The sequence below is a fragment of the Mauremys reevesii genome, linkage group 6, assembly GCF_016161935.1.
Source record: "Mauremys reevesii isolate NIE-2019 linkage group 6, ASM1616193v1, whole genome shotgun sequence".
NCBI classification, from domain to species: domain Eukaryota; kingdom Metazoa; phylum Chordata; order Testudines; family Geoemydidae; genus Mauremys; species Mauremys reevesii.
In genome coordinates, this window is record NC_052628.1 from 86,615,785 (window position 1) to 86,640,717 (window position 24,933).

The 24,933-nt window shown below is 44.2% G+C and overlaps 2 protein-coding genes across 12 annotated transcripts in view; both read left to right on the forward strand.

Moving 5' to 3' along the window:
* The window catches only part of KIF27 (kinesin family member 27), a 44,129-nt gene extending 41,228 nt beyond the window's left edge, over positions 1-2,901 (forward strand). For 3 of the 5 annotated variants that reach the window (XM_039545675.1, XM_039545674.1, XM_039545676.1), the window contains one exon: positions 599-2,901. In XM_039545675.1, the coding sequence (XP_039401609.1) occupies positions 599-1,062 (464 nt within the window). In that variant the 3' untranslated portion in view covers positions 1,063-2,901. The remainder of the gene's footprint in view (positions 1-598) is intronic. The other 2 variants (XM_039545677.1, XM_039545678.1) reach the window with 1 other exon arrangement.
* Positions 2,902-7,451: 4,550 nt separating this feature from the next.
* The window catches only part of GKAP1 (G kinase anchoring protein 1), a 44,441-nt gene continuing 26,959 nt past the window's right edge, over positions 7,452-24,933 (forward strand). For 2 of the 7 annotated variants that reach the window (XM_039544515.1, XM_039544522.1), the window contains exon 1: positions 7,452-7,730. In XM_039544515.1, coding sequence (XP_039400449.1) covers positions 7,467-7,730 — 264 coding nt within the window. In that variant the 5' untranslated portion in view covers positions 7,452-7,466. Of the gene's footprint in view, positions 7,731-21,733; positions 21,873-22,117; positions 22,405-24,933 lie in introns of all 7 variants that reach the window. The other 5 variants (XM_039544516.1, XM_039544517.1, XM_039544518.1 and 2 more) reach the window with 5 other exon arrangements.

Consider the following 24,933-nt stretch of genomic DNA (forward strand, 5'->3'; position numbering starts at 1 on the left):
GCTCTGGGCCCCAGCAAGTCTGAAGCTCAAGCCCAAGCCCCACCACCCAGGGCTAAGCTTACATGTCCCCCGCTCAGGGCAGGAGCCTTTGGGCTTCAGCTTTGCTCCCCACCCTTGGGGCAGTGGAGCTCAGGTGGGCTTGGTCTTCGGTCCCCCCTCTTGGGGTCGTGTAGTAATTTTTGTTGTCAGAAGAGGGTCGCAATGTAATGAAGTTTGAGAATTGCTGGCCTAGGTGGATGGAAGTAACAGCTAGTTACCTTCTGTCATTATACATGAGATGTTTGTTTAGCAGACTGTAAAAAATGCCACCAATGTTGTGCGAAAGCTTGTCGCTCTCGCCAACAAAAGTTGGTCCAACAAAAGATATTACCGCACCCACCTTGTCTCTCTAATATCCTGGGACCAACACAGCTACAACTACACTGCATACACCAGTGTTGAATGGTTATTATTGGGGACAGTTTTCACATTTAATCTTGTTAATGCCCTAAGACTGTATGTCCTAGTTAATGTTGTGTAAAACAGTGTTTCCTTGACTGGGAGGATTCTCATATGAATTGTATCTTAACCATTTGCTTCCCTGAAAACTTCCTTTTAGATAATGATGCTGCTAACAGGATACTGAGCCAAGAAGCAGAAGTTTCTTCAGAAGAATTAAAATTGATGTCCAAACCTGAAAGTAACAAACCATCAGGAAAATTAAGACAAACAGATAGCCCAGCAAGTGGTTTAAGGTGGTGGCAGAATTCATACAAGCCTGAAGAAGATGTTTCAGAGCTAACACGCAATAGAGGGTGTTTATCAAGTAGTACTGAAGACCAAGCAGGACCAGATGAACTATGCTCTTCAAAATCTCATCCTCAACTATTCTCTCATTCTCAGACAAAAGAGATCATAACACAGCTTCAAGGAGTGACGCCAGTAAAACTGTCTCGCCGAGAATTACGGCATATTCCTGCATCCGAACTATCACTGAGGCGCTCCAGCCTTGGAGTCAGTGTCAATTCTGTTGCTGCAGATTCCATTGAAATGTCCAGAAAATCTAATGACTTCAAGATATAGTTATTCTTTGACACATGTATAGCAGCACATGCTTCTGGAATCACTGTATTACATTTCCTTTATTCATGCACTAGTAAACTAGCAGCCACGGGTGAATGAACCATTGTTCTGTAACTGTTGATATTCAGAACACCAGGGATCATATGTGTCTGTCGCACTTATGCAGTTTCAAAGAATCTGAGACACTTTCTTATTGGCACAACCACAAACAGGCACATGATTAAAAAGCTTCTTATTCCTGAGAGAAAAAAAGCCTTTATATTCCTTGGTTTTTCAAATCACTCTAAAAGTTCTGGTGCATTTTTCAAAAGTTAACGTTAGTGAAGATTGAAGACTATTTATTGAACTGTACAAGAATGTTCTGTGACTAAGGTAATTTCACTTTCATGGTTTATAAAAACATTAAGGTCCATGGTAATTTGCAAAATACATAGTTTAAAAGCTTGGCTACTGGACCTGCACCTAGTAATTGGCAGTGACTGAATTCCCATCACTCATACTACGTATCTAACATAGCATATGCTTGATATCAGAGTCAGGATCTAAAACGACGTTTGTTCCTCAAAAGGCATATGTAAATATTTCCAATTATTTTTTGGTCAGTATTTAATTACGTACTCTTATGTAAAAATTATATTGCATGAGCCAAACATGCCTTAAAAACGGTTTTAAAATCTTTTTCTTTACATGTTTATATAAACTTTTTTAAGCTCTGTGCGAAACACATATTATGCCTTATTTGTGAAATTGGTGCCATTACTTATTTCACTTTTTGTGTTTTTTGTTTGTGGGCTTTTTTTTTTTTTTTTAACATTCGACATATCTAGCTTTGAAGTGTGATGTTTGTGTACTATTGAAATGGTAAAATATGGGACCAAAAATTCAGCATCTTAAGGTAAGCCAGCATTACAGTGTAATACATTGTTGTTGGTAATAATGGTTCACAATTTTTCATTTAGAAGGAAATATGAATCATTCTTTTAAAATCCAAATCTACTTCAGAGCAGATAGTACACAGATCCATTGGTTTACAACTAGTTTGTTTAGTTCTGGATAATAAGTTGAATAGTGTTTTGTAAGAGAGCAGTAATCATTCACAAGAAGCTAGTTAGCTGAGCTGACTTGAAGGCAGAGGCCAAGGTTTTTTAATTTGAGTGTTCTAGGTTAGGCACCTACATTCATATTTAGGCTCCTAAGTAAAAGTGACCTGATTTTCAAAGGTGATAAGCACCTCAGAGCTCAGCACTTTTGAAAACCAGCCCATTTTTATGTAGGGACCTAACTTTAAGCACTCATATTTGAAAACTTTGTCCTGAATTATTTGCTGCACTTAGCAACAGTAAATCTCTCCAGTCTGAACTGAGATTATTTGCTGATATACTTAAGGAATCTTGGATTGAAGCCTCCAGTACACAGTACATGGCCACTGAGAGAAAGAGAACTTCATTTTCCCATGCTTCAGGCCATTAAAGGCCTGTCTACAGAGCAAATTTTACTGTGTCAGGAGATCATGTTGTAACATGATAGTGCTCTGATTGCCTTATAACACAATTGTTGGTCTTTTCTATATAGATTGCCCAAAACTGTATTATAACCATATTGATGGACCATTTTGCAGCCCCATAAAGGCCTCTATAATTGTATCCGCGAAAACTGGACTTATTACATATTGTTCTGTAGAACTGTGGTATAAGGGATTTGGAGGTTTTGTTTTGTTTTTTTTCATTGGTTGGTGGCTTTGGTTAGGAGTTTTTACTATGCTGTAAGTCTAAATAATTGAGGCGTAGTAATGTTAAATTTTATATAAATGTATTTAATATTCATAACTTAATACATGGAAATACAGTAAATGTATTAAAAACCTTAATTTCAGTTTTCTACATCACAGTACCAGCTGTATGAAACACAACTGTTAAAGACACATACTGAGCCTTAATCATATACCTCAAACTATCTTGTCTGTTAGCCTGCATCTAAATAGATCTGGGTTGATTTTGCTTTCTATTTTACACACAAAAAAACAAACCAACCATGTCCATGTGGGCTCAAAAAGCAGACTAAAATGTAGGAATGAATGATTAAGTCACTACTAAGTGTCACTAGATGCTCAGTGAATTTGTGTAGGATCGGGCGGGAGGTTTATTTACTTATCCAAGCATAATGGGCATTAACTTATAATGATCTTTAAAACCTGTTGCAAGTTTTAAAATATGTTTTACCTACTTTATATCAGATTTGGTTCCACAGCACATTGTGTATATATTTCCTCATATAGTAGAAATTGCATTTGTCCTTCTCAGTTTTAGATGTATTGAATGGGTTTGAATGGAAGATTTGGAACTACTCAGTAGAGAAATAGAGGACTTGTGAGCTTTGAATGGGTTCTGGCAGTCTATATTTGAAAACAGAATAAAGACAGCCTGAGACAAGGGTAGCAGTGATACAGGGAGGAAAAAACAAATATGCTAAATGAATGATTAAATTCCGATTAGTATAAATATTTGAGAGAAATTAGAGCTGGTGTGAACAAAACATTCTTAACTTTTCCTCTCCCACTACATGAGATATTCCTGGTTTTTATTGGTAAATATAAGAGGGACTACAAGACTTGCTTTAAGTCCCACAAAGCAGCCATTTATTGGTTGTCTTTGTATTGTCTTGATGTTATTCACTAATTGGCATTTGTGGACTATATTGACATTTCACTAATGTGCAATCTGGGAGTAAAAAGAATGTGAGGAGTTAATTTACAGTAATCTACCTGGCCACCATTCTTCTGACAGTTGCTTCAGCTGTTGTGTCAATGCTAAAACTGCAAAAAAGAGACAGCCCTTTAAAAACTGTTTGGTTGCTTGGGTAGCATTGTGCATTTGAAGTTAAGCTAACCTGATTTCCAATCCAAATTCTAGATTTATTACAATATATAAACACAATAGTGGGTGCTGGAGGTCTATTGCTTTTTCCATTATAGACCCTCTTTTTTAGGAGTATAGACCAGCTGTGGGCAAACTTTTTGGCCCAAGGGCCACATCGGGGAATAGAAATTGTATGGCGGGCCATGAATGCTCACAAAATTGGGGTTGCGGTGTGGGAAGGGGTGCGGGCTCTGGGTTAGGGCTGGGGATGAGCGGTATGGGGTGCAGGAGGGTACTCTGGGCTGGGAATGAGGGGCTTGGAGAGCAGGAGGGGAACCAGGGCTGGGGCAGGGGGTTAGCGTGAGGGGAGAGGCTCGGGGGTGCAGGTTCTGAGCAGCGCTTATCTCAAGTGGCTCCCGGAAGCAGTGGCATGTCCCTTCTCCACTCCTATATATCCGCAGGCACTGCCCCTGCAGCTCCCATTGGAGCACCGGAGGGGGCCATTGGAGCATGTAGGAGCCGGAGTGGGGCCATGCTGCGGCTTCTGGGAGCCATGTGGTGTGGCCCCGACCGAGTGCCCCAGCTGTAGCACCGGAGGGCGGCCGAGCCGGGTGGTGCAGCCCCTGACCCAGCTGGTGCGGGGCGAAGCCGCGTGGTGCAGCCCCAACCCTGCACCCTAGCCGGAGCGCCAGAGCATGGCCAAGCCATTGGTGCAACTCCCGACCCAGCATCCCAGCTGGAGCGGGGCCGAGCCGCATGGTGCGACCCCTGACCCAGTGCCCCAGCTGTAGCGCCGGAGCAGGGCCAAGCCGCATGGTGCAGCCCCAACCAGGGATGAAAGTAGAAATAGGGACTTACCAGTATGGGGCTGGATTGGGCCGTCTCTGGCCCCCGGAAGGGGCAGGACCTCGGGCGGAAGGGGCAGGGATGGGGGGGTCAGAGCCAGCCCCGGCCCGCCCTGTACTGGTAAGTGCCCTCCGCCTCCCCGCTGGGGTAGCAGTGGCAGCTGGGGGCTCCGGCAGCAGTTTAAAGGGCCCAGGGCTTGGCCGCCACTACCACCCGGGCCAGAACCCCGGGCTGCCGCTGCTACTCCATGGCTGTGACAACTATTTAAAGGGCCCAGGGCAGTAGAGGCAGCGGGAGCCCTGGCCCTTTAAATAACCCCTGGAACCCCGCCACTACCCCAGGGCTCCAGCAGCGGGGCTCTGGCGGCAATTTAAAGGGCCTGGGACTCCAGCTGCTGCTGGGAGCGGCTGGAGCCCAAGGCCCTTTAAATTGCTGCCTCAGGAAGCCGGGACTCCCCTGTACAGCACACTGGCTCTTTTCAGTATGCCGTACTGGGGCATACCAGCTTACTTTCACCTCTGGCCCCAACCCTATGCCCTGCCCGGAGCACTGGAGTGGGGTCAAGCTGCGTCGTGTGGCCCCCGACCCAGCGCCCCCGCAGGAGCAGGGTTGAGCCACATGGTGCGACTCATGGGCCAGCTTAAAACAGCTCGCAAGCTAGATCCGGCCCGCGGGCTGTAGTTTGCCCACACCTGGTATAGACCATAGTGAAATTCATCTCATGCATATGTTCTGCACAAGGCTCTGTGTACCCATTTAATATATTAAGGGTTAAATCCCTGTCCCATAAATCGATGGGAGTTTCGCTGCTGTCTATAATAGGACAAGGATTTGGTTTTAGGAACTTAAGGTGAGATTTAAGAGGCACATAAGACTTCATATACATCTCTGCATTACAGTGAGTTTCATCCTGCATGAATCATTTTTAGTCATATTGGGATGACATTTGGTATACAAATTCTGAACAATGGCTTAAATCAGTTCTTATTTGATGAGGAGGATTATTCTGTACTGGTTTCAGAGTAAGGGTATGTCTCCACTACCCGCCGGATCGGCGGGCAGCGATCAATCCAGCGAGGATCGATGTATCATGTCTAGACTAGATGCGATAAATTGATCCCTGAGTGCTCTCCCGTCGACTCCTGTACTCCACTGTGGCAAGAGTCGACGGGGGAGCGGCAGCAGTCAACTTAACACAGGGAAGACACTGCAGTAGACCTAAGTACGTTGACTTCAGCTACGTTATTCACCAGGGCTAAGTTTGAGGATATTCTTATTTTCAGCCTCTAAGCACTAAACTTCTGAATTTAATAAAGAAATGGTTAGGCACTTCTTTGTGGGGGGTTTTTTGTATTTTTTTTCTCTTGTTTTAACTTAAAAGACAAGTTATTAAATCTTGAAATGTGAATACTGTTCAGGCTTTCCAGACATTTCAAAATTTATAATTCCTTCATTGCCATGTTAAAGATTAGCATAGGATCTCTCATTCAAGATGGAACCCTAAAAATCTCACAGCTGAGAACAGCTAAGGAACACAGCTAGCTCTACATGAATAATATTAACCTTTGTCTATATTATAAAAACTCAGTATTGCTGGCATGTGTAGCACACCTCTAGACTACAAACAAGTGCTTGCAACAAAGCCCAATTGTTGCCAAACCATTACAACTGCACTTACTCCTAGCAAGGCTCAGCACTGCATTGGGAACCCTGTACTAATCCAGGCCTAATATAGACTAAAATACTAGTACTGTAGCTGCACTGTTAGAATTGGTCCTCCCAGCAAAGTTCCATAGCGCTTTTATACTCCCTTAGTTCCCACTCTATGCAATGTGTAGTTTCCTGCACTCCTTTGTTTTGAGCTGGTGAAGATTCTGTAATCTTACGCTTGTGAGTTTTCTGTTTTATAAGGTGTAATTGATGCATGCAAGATATTGTTTCAAAACATATTTTGATGCAATACCAATGCCATTTAACTTTTCCAAATACAGCAAAACATGGTAATAGCGGTTTGTATTTAAAAAAAAAAAAAGTACATCACCTATCCAAGTGAATTGTTAACACAAACCTTAGCTTTGGGAAGCTGTGCTAGGATCTATGGGACAGGTACCTCTCTGCACAGATATTGCAATGATTAAAGGAAATGATGCGTTTATGCTAGCCATGTTGGATGTATTTCACAATTACAAGATCCAACAGTTCAGTTAACTGCTTGAAAACTGTAAAGGTGTAATTCTGTAGGGTAAACAAATCTTTACATTTTCAATTATATAGGAAATTGTTGTGGGAGGCATAGGCCTCTCCAATGCAGCCCATGATCAGAAGGAAATGTAGGTACACCACCAGTATTATTCAAGAAAATGTTAAAATATAATTTAAAAAATGTGAACTGTAGTATAAAAAACACCTTATTGAAAACGTAAATAAAGTTTGAGTTCTGAGATAATTTCACTTTGAGAGTAAGAGGCACTACAAAAACTTTTATCTAGAGCAAGAGCTGTATAAACAAATGGCATTTTAAGCAAGCAACATGCAACTCCTTTTGCAATGCTTTAGGTCACATAAGTATAGAGACTGGTAAAAGCCTGCTCTATAGAGAAAGTTGGGGGTTCGTCCCCGCAGCCGGCTCACTAGGCATTTTGAGCCAGCCCGGCGTCCGTACCCGCTCTGGGTAGGTGCCCTCCGCTCGGAACTGTGCGTCACATGTCCTTTTTATTGCGCACGCGCTGGCACCGCCGACCCAGCCAACCAGCGAACGAGGTAAATAAACAAACCCGCGAGCGACCAGCGTGCCCCCTCCCTTCGCCACCGTGGCGCGAGCTTCTCCGCAACTGCCCGGCCCCGTCCCTCGAGACCCGTTATAACCGCCTGTTAGCAGCCAGCGGTGACACTGACCGTCCCTCCGCTGCTGGGGACAGAGCCGGAGCCTCCCCGCCCTGGAGAAGGAGTGAGTGCTGCGGCCACACAGTAGGTCCAGCCGCCTGCCTCCGCGGGCCGCCGAGGCGCCTCAAGTTGCCCTATCGCGTCCCCGCCCCTCCCCCTGGCCCCGATTCCCCCGCGCAGACGATGAGTATCGCGCCGCCCGCTCGCAAGCTGCGGCCTCCCCCGAGGAGAAGGGGCGGGCTCGGGCGGGCGCTGCCCCTGGCGGAGCGGGGCCTGCTTGGGGGGGGGTGATAGGGGTACTGGCGAAGAAGCCGTTTGCGCCCGCGGCACTCGCCGCTGCTCTCTCGCCAGGCTCGGGCGCCGCTCGGCTGCTGCCTCTAGGTGGGGGCTGCGGTCTCTAGGTGCTCCAAGCGCTGAGCGCAACTGCGGCCGGGAGAGCCCTGCTGGGTCACGTCGAGTCTGTTCCCCGCCGGGGCCAGTCCGCCCGCCCGCCCTTGCTCGAGACACGCAGGGCTTTGTTCGCTCCGCAGCCAAATCCTGCTGCTGCTAGCGCGGGTGTCTTGGTAACTGACCATCCCGCATCCGCGTGGGGATCCCGTCGGGACGCGCCCTGAGGTTCGGCCTTCTCTGGCCCTCCTGCTGCCTCTGGTTTCCTCTCTCGAAAACAGTGACTTTTTCTAGCCTTTGGCCTTTTTAATACGCACAGCTTGTTCGCTGCTTCCTGATCCCTGCTTGGCCAAGCTCTGCCTGTTACCGCTGGGGCCCAGTATATGTAAAATAAGGCCCATGTGTTCACGCGTCTGGAACGTTCACTGGGGTAATGGAAACTTCACCTGTTTGAGGCCTTTTCCCAAAGCTTGAGCCAAATCCCTTTAGATGTGCTCTAGGTCACTGCAGATGGAAAAATACTTTTGACTCCTCTTAAAAAAAAAAATCTAACTGTACCTTTTTACAGAAGAATACAAGAAAAATTGTTAATGTTTGAAACTTGAGATTTTGCTTGGTCATAGCAGACAATGAGCACTAATGCCTCTGCTTGGCTGGCAAAATGTTCTGGATTTACCCATACAAATAACTCTTATATCTTTAGTATGTTTTTGGTAAAGGAGTGGTGCATGGATGCATGGTAGGTTGAGTGTGACTTCAAAATTTCTTTACCTAAACATTCATAACTTTTAAGAAAATCAGTTTGCTAAATTTTAATCTTGGATTGATTTTAAGTCTCAATGATGTATCCCTAAGGTAATAATTGGAGATATACCAATCTCCTAGAGCTGGACGGGACCTTGAAAGGTCATCAAGTCCAGCCCCCTGCCTTCACTAGCAGGACCAATTTTTGCCCCAGATCCCTAAGTGGCCCCCTCAAGGATTGAACTCACAACCCTAGGTTTAGCAGGCCAATGCTCAAACCACTGAGCTATCCCTCACCCCTAAACAAATCATGGGTTAGGGAAAACTTGTCTGGTGGTTGTAAAGTTATGAATATTTAGGATATTTACGACTACTTAGTGATCAGAATCCTGAACTAAGAAAAGCTTAACCAAATCCAACTTGTATTATATTATCTCTTACCCACCTACATCACTTGGCTGTCCTGCCACCTTTTTGACCACTTACTTAGTATCTCCTGGTATTTTTTTTTCCAGTTTAAATGTAAGACCTTAGATCAGTTTAAACTTTTTAAGACTGAGACTCCAATCCTGCAACAAGCTCTGCAGAGGTGGATCTCTGAGCCAGACTCCTTTGGCTTCCGTACAACTCTGTGTGGGTGCAGGGGTGGAGCTCATTGCAGAATTGGGGTCTAAGACTTTATAGGTTTAATCTGTTTAAGCTGCTCTAAAGATTGAGTGGTTTAAGCTACTTAATGCAGATTTAAGATCTCTGGTAAAACTACAGAAAAGGCAGGATTTAAAGGGAGAAGAACACTGGTCAAGTGGCAGGAGGTGTTTTTCTTGAGCTGAACTCATAGTTATATGAATGCAGAGATAAGGCAATATGCATAAGGTCTCCAGTAATGAGATGCATTGAACTTTTGGCTATTTGGTGCTTCTTAGTGCAGAGTTTACTAATGATGATGATCAATGCCTATTAGTCTTTGACTGGTATGTGTTAGAGAATTGGGGACTTTTCTTTTGAAACAAAATAAAAATTCCCTACATATACACACACTGGAAACTAAATGTAAAAAAAACTAAGTTCATGGACTGTTACAGTTGCACAAAGTACCTAAGACAGGAAATGTGAAAGTTAACGTTGTAACTGCCCTTTTGCACATATGCATTTGATCTTATCACACATGATCATAACTGCTCATGTGTATTTCCAGTTGTAAAAACTACTCCGTTGTATGGCAGAAATAGTATGCGATTATACTAAAAAATATTTTCAGAGCTTGGAAATGTGAGTTTGCATTATTTAACCCTGCAACCTTTAAAATAAACAAACCTACTTTTCAAAAGTGATAGTATTTTTGAGTGTCTTAATTTTTGGCTGCCCAGATGTGACACCTTAACGGAGCTTGACATTAAGAAGTTGCTTGCTGTGCACTATATGAAAATCAGGCCCATTTAAGGTATCTTGGATAGAGCATCCAAAATCACTTGTTATTTTTTAGAAAATCTTGACCAAAATGGGTAGATTCAGTTTGGTTGGATCAAAAACAAGCAGTTTTTAAATGACAGTTTCTATTCTTGCGTTGATGCATTGTAGTTGCTGTAAAAATGAAATAAAACTTCCAAACATTTTAGGAAGGATCAAGTGCCTTACATTTATAATATACTTTTAGTAAATAAACCAATTCTAATGATGATGGTTACAAACTTGCTGTCAGCCTTCTTAATATACATTATACAACAATTTAAAAGGAGACTGCCATGGTATTTTTCATAAAGTTTTAAATGCTTTCTGTTCATAGCTCCTTGGATGTTTGAAATTTAAATCTGTTGCTATAACATTTCTGTCACAAGATGGCTTGTTACAGTACTGTTGCTCAGGAGTTTTCAAATGCTGCTAATTTTAATGGAAAGTGTATTCATATATAAAGAAATCTACTGACTTTGCAAATGAATAAGAAGGGAAATGGGCTATATTTTGGATCTGCTAATATTGTCTCCCTGAAACAGATTATAAATATGGTGCTCCTATTGGCTTTAAAAATATAAAAATATTCTACTAACACTAGATCATATCCATGGCAATTTGAAGTATCCAACATAGATATGCAGTCCTTTTCCACACTATGCTGCCTCCTAATCTCTATTCAGGGACCCTTCTAATGCAACAGTGTAAAGGACATTAATACATTCCCTTCTGGAGCTAGGAACAATAGACAAAGAAGATCAGGGAGAGAAAGGTTTCTATTAGAAATATTTTTTGATCCCAAAAAAAGACAGCCGCTTCTATACAAGTACTTTTGATGTAAATAAGCACTTCACTCAGATACTGAATAGTTTTGAACATCGTGTAAAGGCAATCTGAGTCAGGGTAATGCAGATAGCAGGGTGAAACAGATGGCAGATCCTCTGCATGGACTTTTAGAGGTTGTTGAGATGAGGCCTAAACTAACAAGTCATCCAGGTATAGGGTAGACATGTATGTTCTGCCACCTTAAGTCGGCTGCCATACCAATATCTGACATTTTGAGAACACTCAAGTCCAGGGCAACAATCTGAAACTTGAGCTTTCTGATTAAGGAATTTAACTTTGAGATCCAAAATAGCCTCTGACTCTCTTGAGGAATCAAAAAGCATTTCTAATAGAAACCCTCCCCCCCCCCCATATTCTTCTTCTGTTGTTCCCAGCCCCAGAAGAGAATGCATTTATGCCCTTCATACTGTCTCATGAGAAGGATCCCTGAAGAGGGGTTGGAAGGCAGCATAGTGTGGAAAAGAATTGCATATCTGTTGGATTTGGCACAAGGGAAAGTATTCCTAACAGAACATAGGTACCTAAATATATGCAGAACCATGAAGGGGGAGGGATAGCTCAATGGTTTGAGCATTGGCCTGCTAAACCCAGGGTTATGAGTTCAATATTTGAGGGGGCCATTTAGGGATCTGGGGCAAAAATCTGTCTGGGGATTGGTCCTGCTTTGAGCAGGGGGTTGGACTAGATGACCTCCTGAGATTCCTTCCAACCCTGATAATCTATGATTCTACGGTCTGAGAACAGTGATCAGCAAATGATCTCTTACCTTTGTCAGCTGGGCCTTGAGACTTCAGCCATTTAGGGTACTCCTTATGCTTGACTGAGGATGAAACCTCTGTAACACTAGGTAGCTCATCCATATGTTCTAAATATGGAAGACGTTATTCTTGTTAACGATACCTAAAAAGGTGCTCACTTGCCTCAAGTGATGGAATCATAGGAACATTATTCAGATGGGAATATTCTCTGCACTTCCAGCCTCTTTCAGTGACCATCTCAGACATTGCCAATATTTTAACACAGAGGCCTTCAATCTGTAGGGCACAGCCCCTGAGGGGCATGGAGTAATGTTTGGGAAGGTGTGGCTGGGGTCTGGACCAGCCCTCACAGGGGGCAGGGAGGGAGCGCCGCCCAGCTCTGCTCCTGGCCCAGGGCCAAGCTGCCGGCCCTACGTGTGTGGCTTTGCGCATGGCTGTAGGCCTCAACCCCTGGACGAGGGTCCGCTCCTGCCCCCAGGTGTGACCCCAGCCGTGGCCTTTTTACCCCTGTGTGCATCCCCACCTGCCAGAGCCATGGCCCTGCTCCTGGCTACGAGGGGGAGCACAGACAGGGATAAGGAGGGGATGCGAGAAAAACATTTGGGGACCACTGTTTTAGCAGATCAGATCAGTCAAATCCTCCAGGACCAAGACAAGTGATTTCTAAAACAGTGGCAGGCTGGATTTTTCAAAATGAGGGCATTCAGAGAGAGAGAGTTCTTTTCCGCCAGATGCAAAAAGTTCTTCAGAGCAAGAATAGGTAGTCACCCCCCTGAGCACAGCAAGTTTGAGCACTTTAAAGCGCTAGGGTGGACAGGCTCTGAGCGCAGAGAGCTGTGCTGCCAGCCATAGGTGCCAACTCCTTAGGTGCTCCGGGGCTGGAGCACCCATGGGAAAAAATTGGTGGGTGCACTGCACCCACCGGCAGCTCACCAACCCAACCCACCTCCCCCGTCCCGTCTCACCTCCGTTCCACCTCCACCTCTGCCTCCTCTCCTGAGCGCGCTGCCATGTCCTGCTTCTCCCCCCTCCCTCCTAGCGCTTGTGCCATGAAACAGCTGTTTCGCGCAGCAAGCGCTGGGAGGGAGAGGGGAGGAGGAGGAACGCGGCATGCTCAGGGAGGAGGCAGGGCGGGGTGCGGATTTGGGGAGGGTCCAGTGGGGCAGGGAGGGGGCAAAGATGGGGCGAGGCCGGGAGGAGCGAGCTCGGAGCTCCTCTCGTGGAGGTGGATTACCAGGAGCGGTGGGAGAGCTCTCTCCCAGTGCTCTCGTGTGACCACACTCACGCTTCAAAGCGCTGCTGCGGGAGCGCATTGAAGTTTCTAGTATGGACGTCGCCTAAGAAATCCCCTGTTCTTCTCTTGTACAGTAATTCCTCAATTAAAGTCTTCCTGGTTAAAGTTATTTTTTTTTGTTACATTGCTGATCAATTAGAGAACATGCTTGTTTAAAGTTGTGCAGTGCTCCCTTATAAGTTGTTTGGCATCCGCCTGCTTTGTCCACTGCTTGCAGGAAGAGCAGCCCGTGCAGCTAGCTGGTGGGAGCTTGGAACTCTAAGTTCCCTGTGCAGCAGCTGCCCAGCAGGCTATCAATTGCCAGGCAGGTCAGCTGCCCCTGCCCCCCACTGCCATGTGCTGCTCCTGCCCTCTGCTATGGAGCTGCTCCCCAAAGCCTCCTGCTTGTTGTGCGGGGGGGCGGGAGGGGAGAAGGGGGCTAGTGTCAGGGTGTCCCCCTGCTCCTGCACCCCACTTCCCCCTGCTCTGTGGAAGATGGTGTGACACATGATAGGGCTCAGGATGGAGGGAGCTTCCTGGCAGCAGCTGCTGTTTCAGCTTGCTGATTTACTTAAAAAGGCAGTGTACTTAGAGTGGGATCAGCGTATTTAAAGGAGTAATGCACATCTCTCTCTCACACACACCGTGTGTGTCTCTGTCTGCCATGCTGTCTCCCCTCCCTCCATTCATGTTGCCTTGTAGAGTGCAAGGCTACATTAACAACGAGTTAACCCTTGAGGGCTCAGCCAATTGCTAGTTCATCATTTAGCAGTAAGGCATTCTCTGGGAAATATCCCACCCTTTTGCTTCACTACCTCAACCAAGCTTCACAATCAGCATCGCTATGTACCAGTATTAAATGGGGGGGGGGTGAGTGGAACTCAGGGTTGTGAGTTCAATCCTTGAGGGAGCGATTTAAGGATCTGGGGCAAAAATCTGCTTGGGGATGGGCCCTGCTTTGAGCAGGGGGTTGGTTAGATGACCTCCTGAGGTCCCCTCCAACCCTAATATTCTGTGAAAAGGGGAAAAACTAAAACTAATCGTGTGTGTGTATATATATATATATATATATATATAATTTTGTCTGGTGAAATTTTTTTCTCCTGGAACCTAACCCCCTGTATTTACATTCATTCTTATGGGGAAATTGAATTCGCATAACATCGTTTAGTTTAAAGTTGCATTTTTCAGGAACATAACTACAATGTTAAGCGAGGGGTTACTGTACTTTTAGTAGTGAAGGTATTTTTGTTGTGAACAAAAAAAACAAAACAAAAAATACCCCCACCCTCTCCAACCACAGTTCCAGTGTCTTCAGTCAAAAAGCACTTAATACCGTTATAGGAAATTGAATGGTATTATCTTAAGTCCCTTCCTGCTTACTATGTAGAAGTAACACATGTGTTTTAGTCCTACTTTAGAAAAAGGTTTTATGAAAGACATAAACATCTTTCCACTGAGTAAAACACCACACATGTTCTTCCAAACTATATTTATTTCTCGCAGGACTCATAAAGCCTCCTTTTTTGAACCTCTGGGAGTCAGCTCTCTTTTCAATCTCTCTGAGAAGTTCACATTTCTTATCTCCATTTTTTGGAGAAGGGTCAATGAGATTCAGGCTCTTGTAGCTGATCTTTCCTTTACAATCTTCCATAAGGAAGAAGTGATCTTTTTGTCCTTACCCTAAATCCTTTCCCAGGGTGCTGATGGATGACTTCCTTAATCAGACAGTCTACTATTATTCTTTCCAAGACCTCACTCCCAAATGAAGAGAAGTCAAGTTATACATCTTAAATGTTATGTTTTTGCCAAACTAGATCAGTAGTATATCAAAACATTTAGGCTTTTAATTGCTTATGAAGAGAACCATAATGACATCACTTCCCAAAGCCTGTCCAAACAGACGAGGCTCGATAGAGAGGAGTGTTAAAATTTAGCAAAAATATGCTACCGAGACTTGAGGTCTATTCCATTAGGAGAGAGGTTCCCAAACTTTTTTTTGCTGAGCCCCCCGCTTAAGAGATTCAAGTACATTGTGGAGCCCCTTCTTTCTAAGAAACAGTATTTTTCCATAGTGCAGGAGGATTTTATCTTGGCTAATAACGTATTGTTTAAGATAGAAAGCAACATATATAGCACAATACAACTACTCTGCTGCTGAATAACCATGAACATAAAAGAATACTTGATGACCCATCTTTGTCTCAGTGAGTAGGATTAGCCTGTTTGCTAGCACACAGTTTGTGCAGTCCTGATCTGATTTCTGAGCGTTTCAACTGCAGATCAGTCTCTATGTTCAAGCAGCTTTTATATTTACCTTTGATGCAAATAGGCAAAGAAAAACTCATTTCACTCAGATTTCCAAAGTGAACAAGTATTTTGATGGCTGTTTAAGACAATTCATGGAATTTGTTTTTGAATTAAGAGCTGGAACTGATCAAGAGGCATGACTTTAAAATCATCTCTCAAAATAGAGTTAACAGCAATGTCAGACAGTTTCTCCTTTATATTGATAGAAATCTTGGCCTTTGCTATTAAGTGCTCTGAAAATGGCTTTTGAAGCAGGCTTTGAACCAGGATTAGAATTCAAAATGATCCCGACTAATTGGAGAATTGTTCTGAAATCAGTGAGATAAATTTCAATAAAGGTATGTGCAAAGTGCTACACTTAGGAAGGAAAAATCAAATGCACAACTACAAAATTGGGAATAACTGGTTAGGTGGTAGTGCTGAAAAGGATCTAGGGCAGGGGTTCTCAAACTGGGGGTAGGGACCCCTCAGGGGTTCGCAAGGTTATTACGGGGGGGGCGGTCCTAAGCTGTCAGCCTCCACCCCAAACCCTGCTTTGCCTCCAGCATTTATAATGATGTTAAATATATTAAAAGGTGCTTTTAATTTATAAGGGGGGGGGTTGCACTCAGAGGCTTGCTATGTGAAAGGGGTCACCAGTACAAACCACTGATCTAGGGGTTATAGTGGATCACAAACTGAGTCAACAACATGGTCAGACAGCCCCTAGTGCAGCCCCTAGTACACCTGGGCCATGGTGCCCCTCCTCCACCGCCTCTTCCCCTCCTTGAGGGTCCCATGACCTGTTGCAAGGGGTGGCAGGCGGGGGAGTGGGGAGGGGAGGGGATCCCTGAGTAACTTTATACAAGTGAAAAAGCCTCCCAGAGACCTACAGCTAGTCTACACTGGCAACGCTAAAGTGCTGCCATGGCAGCACTTTAAAGTGGCTTGTGTGGTCACGGCCCAACGTTCTAAAAAAACCCAGTGCTCCCAGCACTCTTTTTAAAAAAACAAAAACAAAAACCTCCACAAAGGGTGTAACTACCAGAAGGAGAGCAACAAAAATTATATAAATTTCAGAAAATCTGACCTGTGTGGAGATGTTAAAAAATTGGCATATTTAGTCTTGAGAACAAAAAACTGAGGGGGGACCTAATAAGCCTTAAAATAAAAGGGCTGTTATAAAGAGGACTATGATCAGTTGTTCTCCAGGTCCACTGAAGATCGGTAGAACAAGAAGTAATGGGCTTAATCTGGAGCAAGGAAGATTTTGGACCCTTGAGGTCGGTTCCACCCCTACATTTCTATGGTATCCTGCAATTCATTTGCCTCGCTTTTGGGAACGTATTTCTGAATTGTGTGCAAAACTGATACAAATGTTCCAGAATTATATCTTTAACTTCTAGGACCAACATTTCTCAGTCCATAATGGCAGAAGACCGTGACAGGCACATAACTACATTGTCTTGCAGCACATAGCTACTCCAAAAAGTAAAATTTTTTGGCAAAGCTATGTACTTTTTCGTGCATAATTCAAATGTTCATTGCAGTTCTTATCTTGCAAAGAAGGGTTAAGTTCATTGAGTTTGTCAAATGTGTTGTCCAGTAATCCAGTAAAACCTTGAAGTGCTGCTCAAGGAAGTAATGGTGAAGTGGTGATTCAGAGTTGATCAAAAACATAACCTCAAGGAGTTGGCAGTTTCGTTTGGTATCACTTTTGTGGCTGGTGCTTCCCTGTGCATTCAACAATGGCACCATATACAGTATGGTCCAACAGCGTTCACCTGAGCAGTAAGCTCACTACTGCGTCCAGTCATGGCTTTTGCCCCATCTGTACACAGCTCAACACTACAATTCCATTTGATGTTTTTTATCTGTCATGTATTGTCTAAAATTTTGAACAGTTTCTCAGCAGTAGTTCTTATTGGGACAGAATAGCAAAATAAAGTCCCCTTTGATCTCAGATGAGCTTGTATATTGAACAGAAACCCTCATTTGTACTGCATTGGCATAGTCAGTACTCTCATCAATTTGTAGTATGAAAAAAGGATTTTGCCTTACTGCTTCAATTGGTTGCTCCTCGACGTCTCCTGCCATATCCACAGTTCTGCAGCTGTCCGTGTTGTCAGATAGCTTCACTGGTCAGCAATTTTTCTTCCACATGCTATTGATGCCATTTCAATTGCTGATGGTAACAGAAGACTTTCACCGATTGTATGAGATTTTCCACTTCTTGCTATTTGGTATGAGACAGCATAGGATGCTACAAGTGCTTTGGGAGGGTAGCACTGAATTCTTCTGTTATCTTCATCTGTCCTTTCGGTTGAAAGAGCTTTCATTAGGAAAAAAAAATCTCATAGTTTTTCTTTGAGGGCATGTCTGAAGTGACATTTTAGTTTGCTTGGTTTCATACTGTCCTGAACAAGAACTTAAGCACAAATAACACGCTGTGGTTGAGGATTTTCATCAGAACTAGTAAATGTGAATCCCAAGTTCAAGTAGGAAAGATCATATATCCTGTTTTTTCTTTTGTTCCTTTTGAAGGATAAGCATCATACACTTCAAAAAATGCTCCATTCATTCACTCTTGTCAAACATCAAAGCAACTGGTCTCTCCACACTGAGAGGCCGTTTGAGTGAAATGTCACATTCACATGATTTATGTAGTGCTGGAACTAGGGAGTGCTGATGTGGCAGGAGCACACTGACATTATGCACAGGTAATCTTGAGATCTGTGGGACAAAACCCATGTGTAATGGCTGCAACAGGATTTTTCTGAAGGGGAATTCTTATTTTATCAACAATATTTTGAAGAAACAACAAGAAAACAAATCTGCCTCCTAACCAGTAAGGCCTTTAATTTTTAAAATGTTTTATTTAGTTTCATTTCCCAGAATGTATTGGGTTTTATTCAAACAATCTCCTGGTTTTTAATTATCTATAAATAAATGAAGTACTGCAGGTGGCAGTGCTCAAATAAGGGTAAATTTGGGGAGACCAGCCCCCCTTAATACTTTAAGGGGCTACTCCACTTCTGACTTATTCAAAGGCATGTGAGGGTGGGGGATGTTTTTGCCTCCTTACTACTTCCTCCTGGGCCAGCAGCAAGGCCAAAAGCTACAAGGAGAACATCAGCAAGTGCCACCGTCCCTTGGTGGGGGGGAGTTAGAATGCATTTGGGAATGGTCTGTAGAGAGAGCAGGAGTCTGCTGGAGTGATCAAGGATCCCAGCACTGGCCCTCCATGTAGTGGGGAAGGGTTTTCCCTGACCACAGCAGATCCCGCTGTCTGGGGTTGGTGTTTCATTGGCAAATCCCAGGCTCTCATGCTGCCCAGTGCTGAACAAACCTCTTCATCCTGGCAGGAAGCAAAAGGCACAGATCAGTGTCCTGGCCAGTTGCTATGCAGAGATCAGCTCAGGCCATATTGGCCACAACTCCTCCATTGACCAGCTGGGAATAGAGATGGGAAAAGATATCGGAGGCACAATGGAGGTTGGGGACTGGGTGAGCTGGGTGGTGGGGACCAGGGGGTGGAGTGAAGGTCTGGGGGACCTAAAAGGGGGAAAGAGGTCAGAGAATGGGAGCTGTCACCACAGGGAACCAAAGGAGTTAGGGGGTAAAAGCCCAGTCCTGGGCGAGACAAGGTCTGTGGTTTCGGGGGGAGTCAGCTGAAGAGAGGGGGCAGAGATGGGGATGGCACTGTTTAGTGTAGATGGAGACGAGCAGGGGAGCTAGGGCATGTTGGTTGGGTGCAGAAATCGGGGAAAAGCAGAGGCAGTAGGTGGAGATGGGGCAAAAGGCAGTTAGGGGATGTAAGGGATAGTGGCAGGCAGAAGGGGACTTACTGAGTGGGGGAGGAAGTCGGGTAACGGGAGATGGAGTTAAGGGTAGGGGAGGGGAGGCAGGGGAAGAGGGTTAATTAGTGGGGGCAGGCAGGGAGAGTTAGAGGTAGGCGAGTAGGTGGGCAGAAGGTGGAGGTTAACAGGTAAGGAAGAAGGAGGCAGGGCAGAAGGGAGAAGACAGTCTTGCTGCAGCTGGGCTTGGCTTGGCAATGCAGAGCATGTCAGCACAGGAGCCACCCAAGATATATGTTGGCACCTCACCCCTTCCTGCCTTCAGGACCATCTGCATCCTTAAGGGCCCATTTACCCCCCCACCCCCATAACTCAAGCACTGATATGCAGAGGAGAGTGGAGCCCAGTACCAACAGCCGTGGGGAGAGGTAATACCTATGGGGCAGTTGAGGAAGCAAGCCTGCTCCCTGCAGCAGTCGGTTTCAACTGCTGGGACCCGGCTCCTTTCCCATCCTGATCCCTCTACTGCAAAGGGAAAGCAAATGGGGCTGTGCTAAAGAGGCAAAGGTTAAGAGGGGAGAAGGCTGCACCCTGGGAGGACTGTTACACCTGCTGGATACAGCCTCCTCCTAACCCCAGGCCTTCAGCCTGGCTGCGTCTAGCATGGGGGACAGGAGCTCTGCTCTGGGGCTGTGTGTGACTCAAGGACCTCTTGATGCCAGCTCACAAAGGGGTACACCAAAAAGGAGTCATGTCAGGTCTTCACTAAAAGCATGTATCACGCTGGTCGTCATAATCATTGGGAGATGTATGTACAGAAAGTATATGAGGAGTTATGTATTCATGCTGAAAATTATGTTCTCTAGGTCTTGTAGTTAAAGGCAAGTCACTAAAAGTTACTGTGTTGTGAGACAAACTTCTCCAGATGGGAAGTGTGAGACTCTTGTCTCCCTGGTGGACCATTGTGTATTGAGTGTCTTACAACAGAGGTGTATTAGCATAGTGAGTCAAATGCTAATGAAGAGTTTGTAGATTTTTCAGAAGGGAGATTAACAGGAAGAGGTAAGGGGGTGGGGAGGGAGAGAGAGAGAGAGAGAATCCTGTTTTCAGGTGAAGATCAAAGGTCTGGTCTGTTGTACATCTCGGGGTGCAGAGAGAGAGAGACTGGCATACTTGTGAAGACAAGCTGCCTTCAGGCTTGATCTTGTAAAAGAGGGATCTCAGCTGTCCTAGTTGAAAACACAGGGGAAAAAGACTTGGGGTAAGCTATCCTGTAGAAGATACAGGAATGTCCTCTGAATTAAATTCACACTCTAGAAAGTGTATATGTTTCTGTTTTTTATGTAACCATTTGTTTCCAACAATCTTACTTATAATCATTTGAATCTCTCTACTTTGATAATAAACTTATTCTTGTTTTCACTATAAATAATCTAAGGGTTGTGTGTTAAGCAGAGTGCTGATCCTGAGTTTTCTTGTGAGCTGGGTTCTTTGGGAGCAGAGGATCTGAGAGTGCCCAGTGGAACAGGGGCTGAGCACTCCAGAGGGACACTTGGAGGACTGTGGGGGTGGAGTATGCCTATCACTAACCTAGACGGAGACAGTGAGGCCTGTGGAGATGTTGAAGGCAGTGCTTGTGTTTGCCAGAGGTTGGTGGAGTCAGGGAGCTGATCCACAGCAGGCACAGACGAAACTCCCTCGTGCTAAGGGCAGGTGGTAGCGAAGGGCCTCACAATCCTGGGTACCCTTGGGAAGCATCACACAGTGCTAAGGGCTGGGGTCAAGATTGGGCCCCCTTCGACAGGGAGGCTAGTACTCCTGGGATGCAGCCTTCTGCTTCCCACTTGCGGAGTTCCTGCCAGCCTCTCCAAAAGAGGAGAGTAACTACTGGTTGGTGGCTGCTGCAGCTGTGGCAGTTGGAGGAGCCTGGGTCTCGCTGACTGAGACCTCCTGCACAGAGCCCATTTGCTTCATTTGTCAGACAGAGCCCCCTGCTGACCCTGGGCCTTCACCAGCTCCTCCCGCCACCAGATTACCTCATTGCGCCCCTCCCTTCCAGTTATTGGTAAATAACCTCTATTTCTTCTTCAAGGAGCCTCTACATTAGGATAAATGTGATTGTGATGGTATGTCTTAGATGTATTCACATAATTGAAATCTGTAGGACTGCAACTTAAAGCTCATTACACACATTTACAAAACTTTACTCCCTACATTTATCCTCAAGATCTGGTGCAAAGTTTGGGAGAATGGTATTACAATCTTTATTCACCTAGAACTCCTCAACTAAGCTTTCTGTGGGGGAGAATACTGCTTGCTAAACTTCTAAGAAGTGGCAATGTACAGCAGCTCCTTGAAGAAGAGAGAGAGGTTATTTACCAATAACTGGAGTTCTTTGAGATGAGCTTGCCTCTACAAATTCATACTACCTGGCCACCCACTTTCCTTTCCTGGAATCATGTCTCTTTGCTGGACTCTTAAGTTCAGGTCAAAGAAGCTGAGGCTATAGGGGTGCCTCAACCACTTTTATCTTCTGGCTCCCAGAACATTAGGAGCAGTGAGAGAAGCAGGCAGGTGCCACAATGGGCACTGCTTCGAGAAGATTCTGTTTGCTGCATTGTTGCTACATCTTCTAAAAGTGTAAATGTGCATAGAGGCTTGTCTCAAAGAACTCCAGTTACTGGTAAGCAACCTTCACTTTCATTGTTTTTGTTCATATATTAATATTAAACATTACATTATAATTATTAAACTATCAAAATAGTTAATTCAAAAGTATGAGTCACTATTTTTATCCTGAAGTCTTTTGCCCCAAAATTACATAAAGCCTGTATAATTGACCTGTCAGAATTGTTGATGTGAAGACATGTGCTATTGCAAAAAGTTTTTGTACAGCAGAATAGTGTGATTCCTTTATTCTTTCTTTTGTTGCTACATTCCCAGGAAGCTTTTTCTTTGAATAAGAAGTCATCCTCAAAATAATCTCAAACCATACAATGGCCTCAGCTGTAATCAGTTCAGTTCCCACTACTGCATCTCGCTTTGCTCTGTTACAAGTGGATAGTGGTAGTGGCTCTGATTCAGAGACTGGAAAGGGAAGAAGTGGTCGAGGTGCTGGGAAGTCTCAAGCTTCAGGGGGAAAATCAACTACAAATGAGAAGAAGAAAGAAAAGAGGAGAAAAAAGAAGGAACAGCAGCAGAGCGAGGCTAATGAGGTAGAGAGGCTGTTATATTTTCAGTAACATACAAGGTGTGCAGTTATGCCAGATACCCATATGCCTTGGGTAAATTGTTCATCTGTTAGCTGAGTAATGTGGCTATTTTTGTTGCTTTTGACATGTTACTTTTGTAAAACAAAATAATTTCAGTTTATAGTAATTAAAAGGTATTATTTAAAAATTAAAATTTTTCCTTAAAACTTTGTTAGAGTTCAGTCACAACTACGCTTCTTTAAATGTGGGAGGTTCTTGACTAATCAAACAATTAGATTTATATATTTAAATGAAAATAATTTGGTTTCTTATATATCCCCATTTCCTGATCGCAGACCTTATTCAGCAGGAGACAGGGAAACATTCATCTTAGGAAGTGGGAGCTGGTTTCTTGTAGTTCCAATAGGATTTTTTCCTTTACATACAGAAAGGAATGGAGAGACCTTGGAACAGGTTGGTAGAATCATAAGTTGTGGGGCTAGTAACGAGGGATGTTGCAGATTTGCTTTGACCTGGAATAGTTGTTTCCAAACTGGAATGTGAAGGAGCAGATACTGTTGAGTACAGCTGAAGCCAGTAAAGGATGTAATGCTAAGCAGGAAGCAACTGGAGGAAGGACCAGAAGTTTCTTATTTTAAAGGCTGGAGAGCAGCAGGATGGAAGGTAGCTTCTGACAGTATAGAGGGGGTCAAGGAATGATTGTGCTGCTCCTTTCTTATTAGTATTTTTAGTGCCAAAAGCTTTGATTGCCGATCCATTATGGTAAGAAGCTTGTGGTTCCTTCCTTGCTCCTGGCAACTCCATCCACTGCTCTTTTCAGGTTGCTGTTTGGTGACTATTTACCATTCACCACAATGTGGCGGTTATCCAGGGCTTGCCAGATCTGAGCCCCGACACCTCTAGACTTGGCAATTCATAGCCCGAGCACCTCTGGATTTGCTGCCTAAAGTATGAAAGGGAAAAAATTGCTTCAGTCATGGCACTTCTTTCATTACAAATTAAGCACTGCTGTTAGCTTCCTCACCAACCTCCCCTCACTGGTCATACTAATAGTTTCCCTCAAAATTGGATCTCCTATTTCCATTAGTCTTCTGTAGGGTTCTGCTACCTCTAGAAAGAGATCTAGACTATACAGGAGAATTTCTGCAAAATTCCTGCCTTGTGAGATAGATATCCACATGAGTTGCAGAAGGGCTGCAGTGAGGAAGTGGTGAATACTTATTGGAAAAAAACACTTATGTAAACACTTTTATTCATAGAAAGTTCCAAATTGTTTAGCAGGACCTTCCCATATTTTAAAGATGAAATTAGGGAAGCACAGCTACACTTAAATTATTTTAAAGGTAAGAAACAATAACCTAGAAATATCTTGGCATCTCATTTCTGAAATGAGGCAAGGCCCATTCATAATAACATGCTTGTATGTCCTTGTTCCATCACAGGATATGTATGTTGATAGTATTTTTTTTAAATGCCCTTTAAAGTAGTTAGTATAATAGTATCAGCTCATGTAAAAAGGAAAGAGGATACTTGCTAGTAATGTATACATTGTCAGTGCAGATTCAGATTGTAGGACTTACATATGAGATGAGTAATGGAACTCTTTAAAAGAACGCTTTGGATCTTATGTCCTAGAATTGATCCAATAAAAAGCCCCATATCCTGACCATCCCTCAGTTTCTCTTTCTACTAGCTTCAGTGAACTTGGAACCTATCCCCTTTCCCAGCATTGGGACAGTTTTCTTAGTTAAACTTTTTGATGGTTAAGTTGTTGAAAATATTCACTTCGAAAATCTTACAAATGTAAAAAAAGCTTCCTATAGTGAAGCCAGCCATGCAGATCTTGGTGGGGAAGAAGCCAGTGTTCATGAAATGCTCTTGTGCTGATGTAATGTTGGACATGGACCAAGGCATCCTGTGTCTATAATGCCCAGGAGAAGGTCACTTGAGGATGGGATGTTCAATTTGTTTACTTGTCTTCACACCAGCTTGTAGGGAAAACGACTGTAGGCTTTATGGAAACCTTTGCATTTCAGAGAATCTCCTGTGGGAGGAGTTGCAGATTCAGGTTGTTCAACTCTTAGAATGATATTCACTATCTCTTCCAAAAAAAAGTCCTCTTGGCAAAGAAGAATTTGGCTTGTCCAGATTCAAGAGCTTTAATTTTTCAGACCTAGCTATTAGGGTACAATTTCCTCAAGGAGAGCAGCAGAGTTCTCCAAGGGATCTCACATCTTCTCAGCACCTCCATTTACCAGGAAAAAAGCATAGATGTACAGGGATCCAGTGGGAAGCAACAGTCTTTCCTTTGGGTCAGGGACTTTGTGCAGGAGTTGAGTTCTGGTTGTCCCTTGACACTGATAGCATCCTGTGATTCAAGGGGATCTGAAAGTCCTTCTGAATATTCATAAGATGGCTAGAACCATTGGCTGTGTCTAAGGAGTCTTCAGACTGGCTTCTCTGGTACTATCTACCAAGCCTACACAGGCCTTGCAAAGAGAAATATCCCTGGAGTCTCCTTGGATCCAAGCC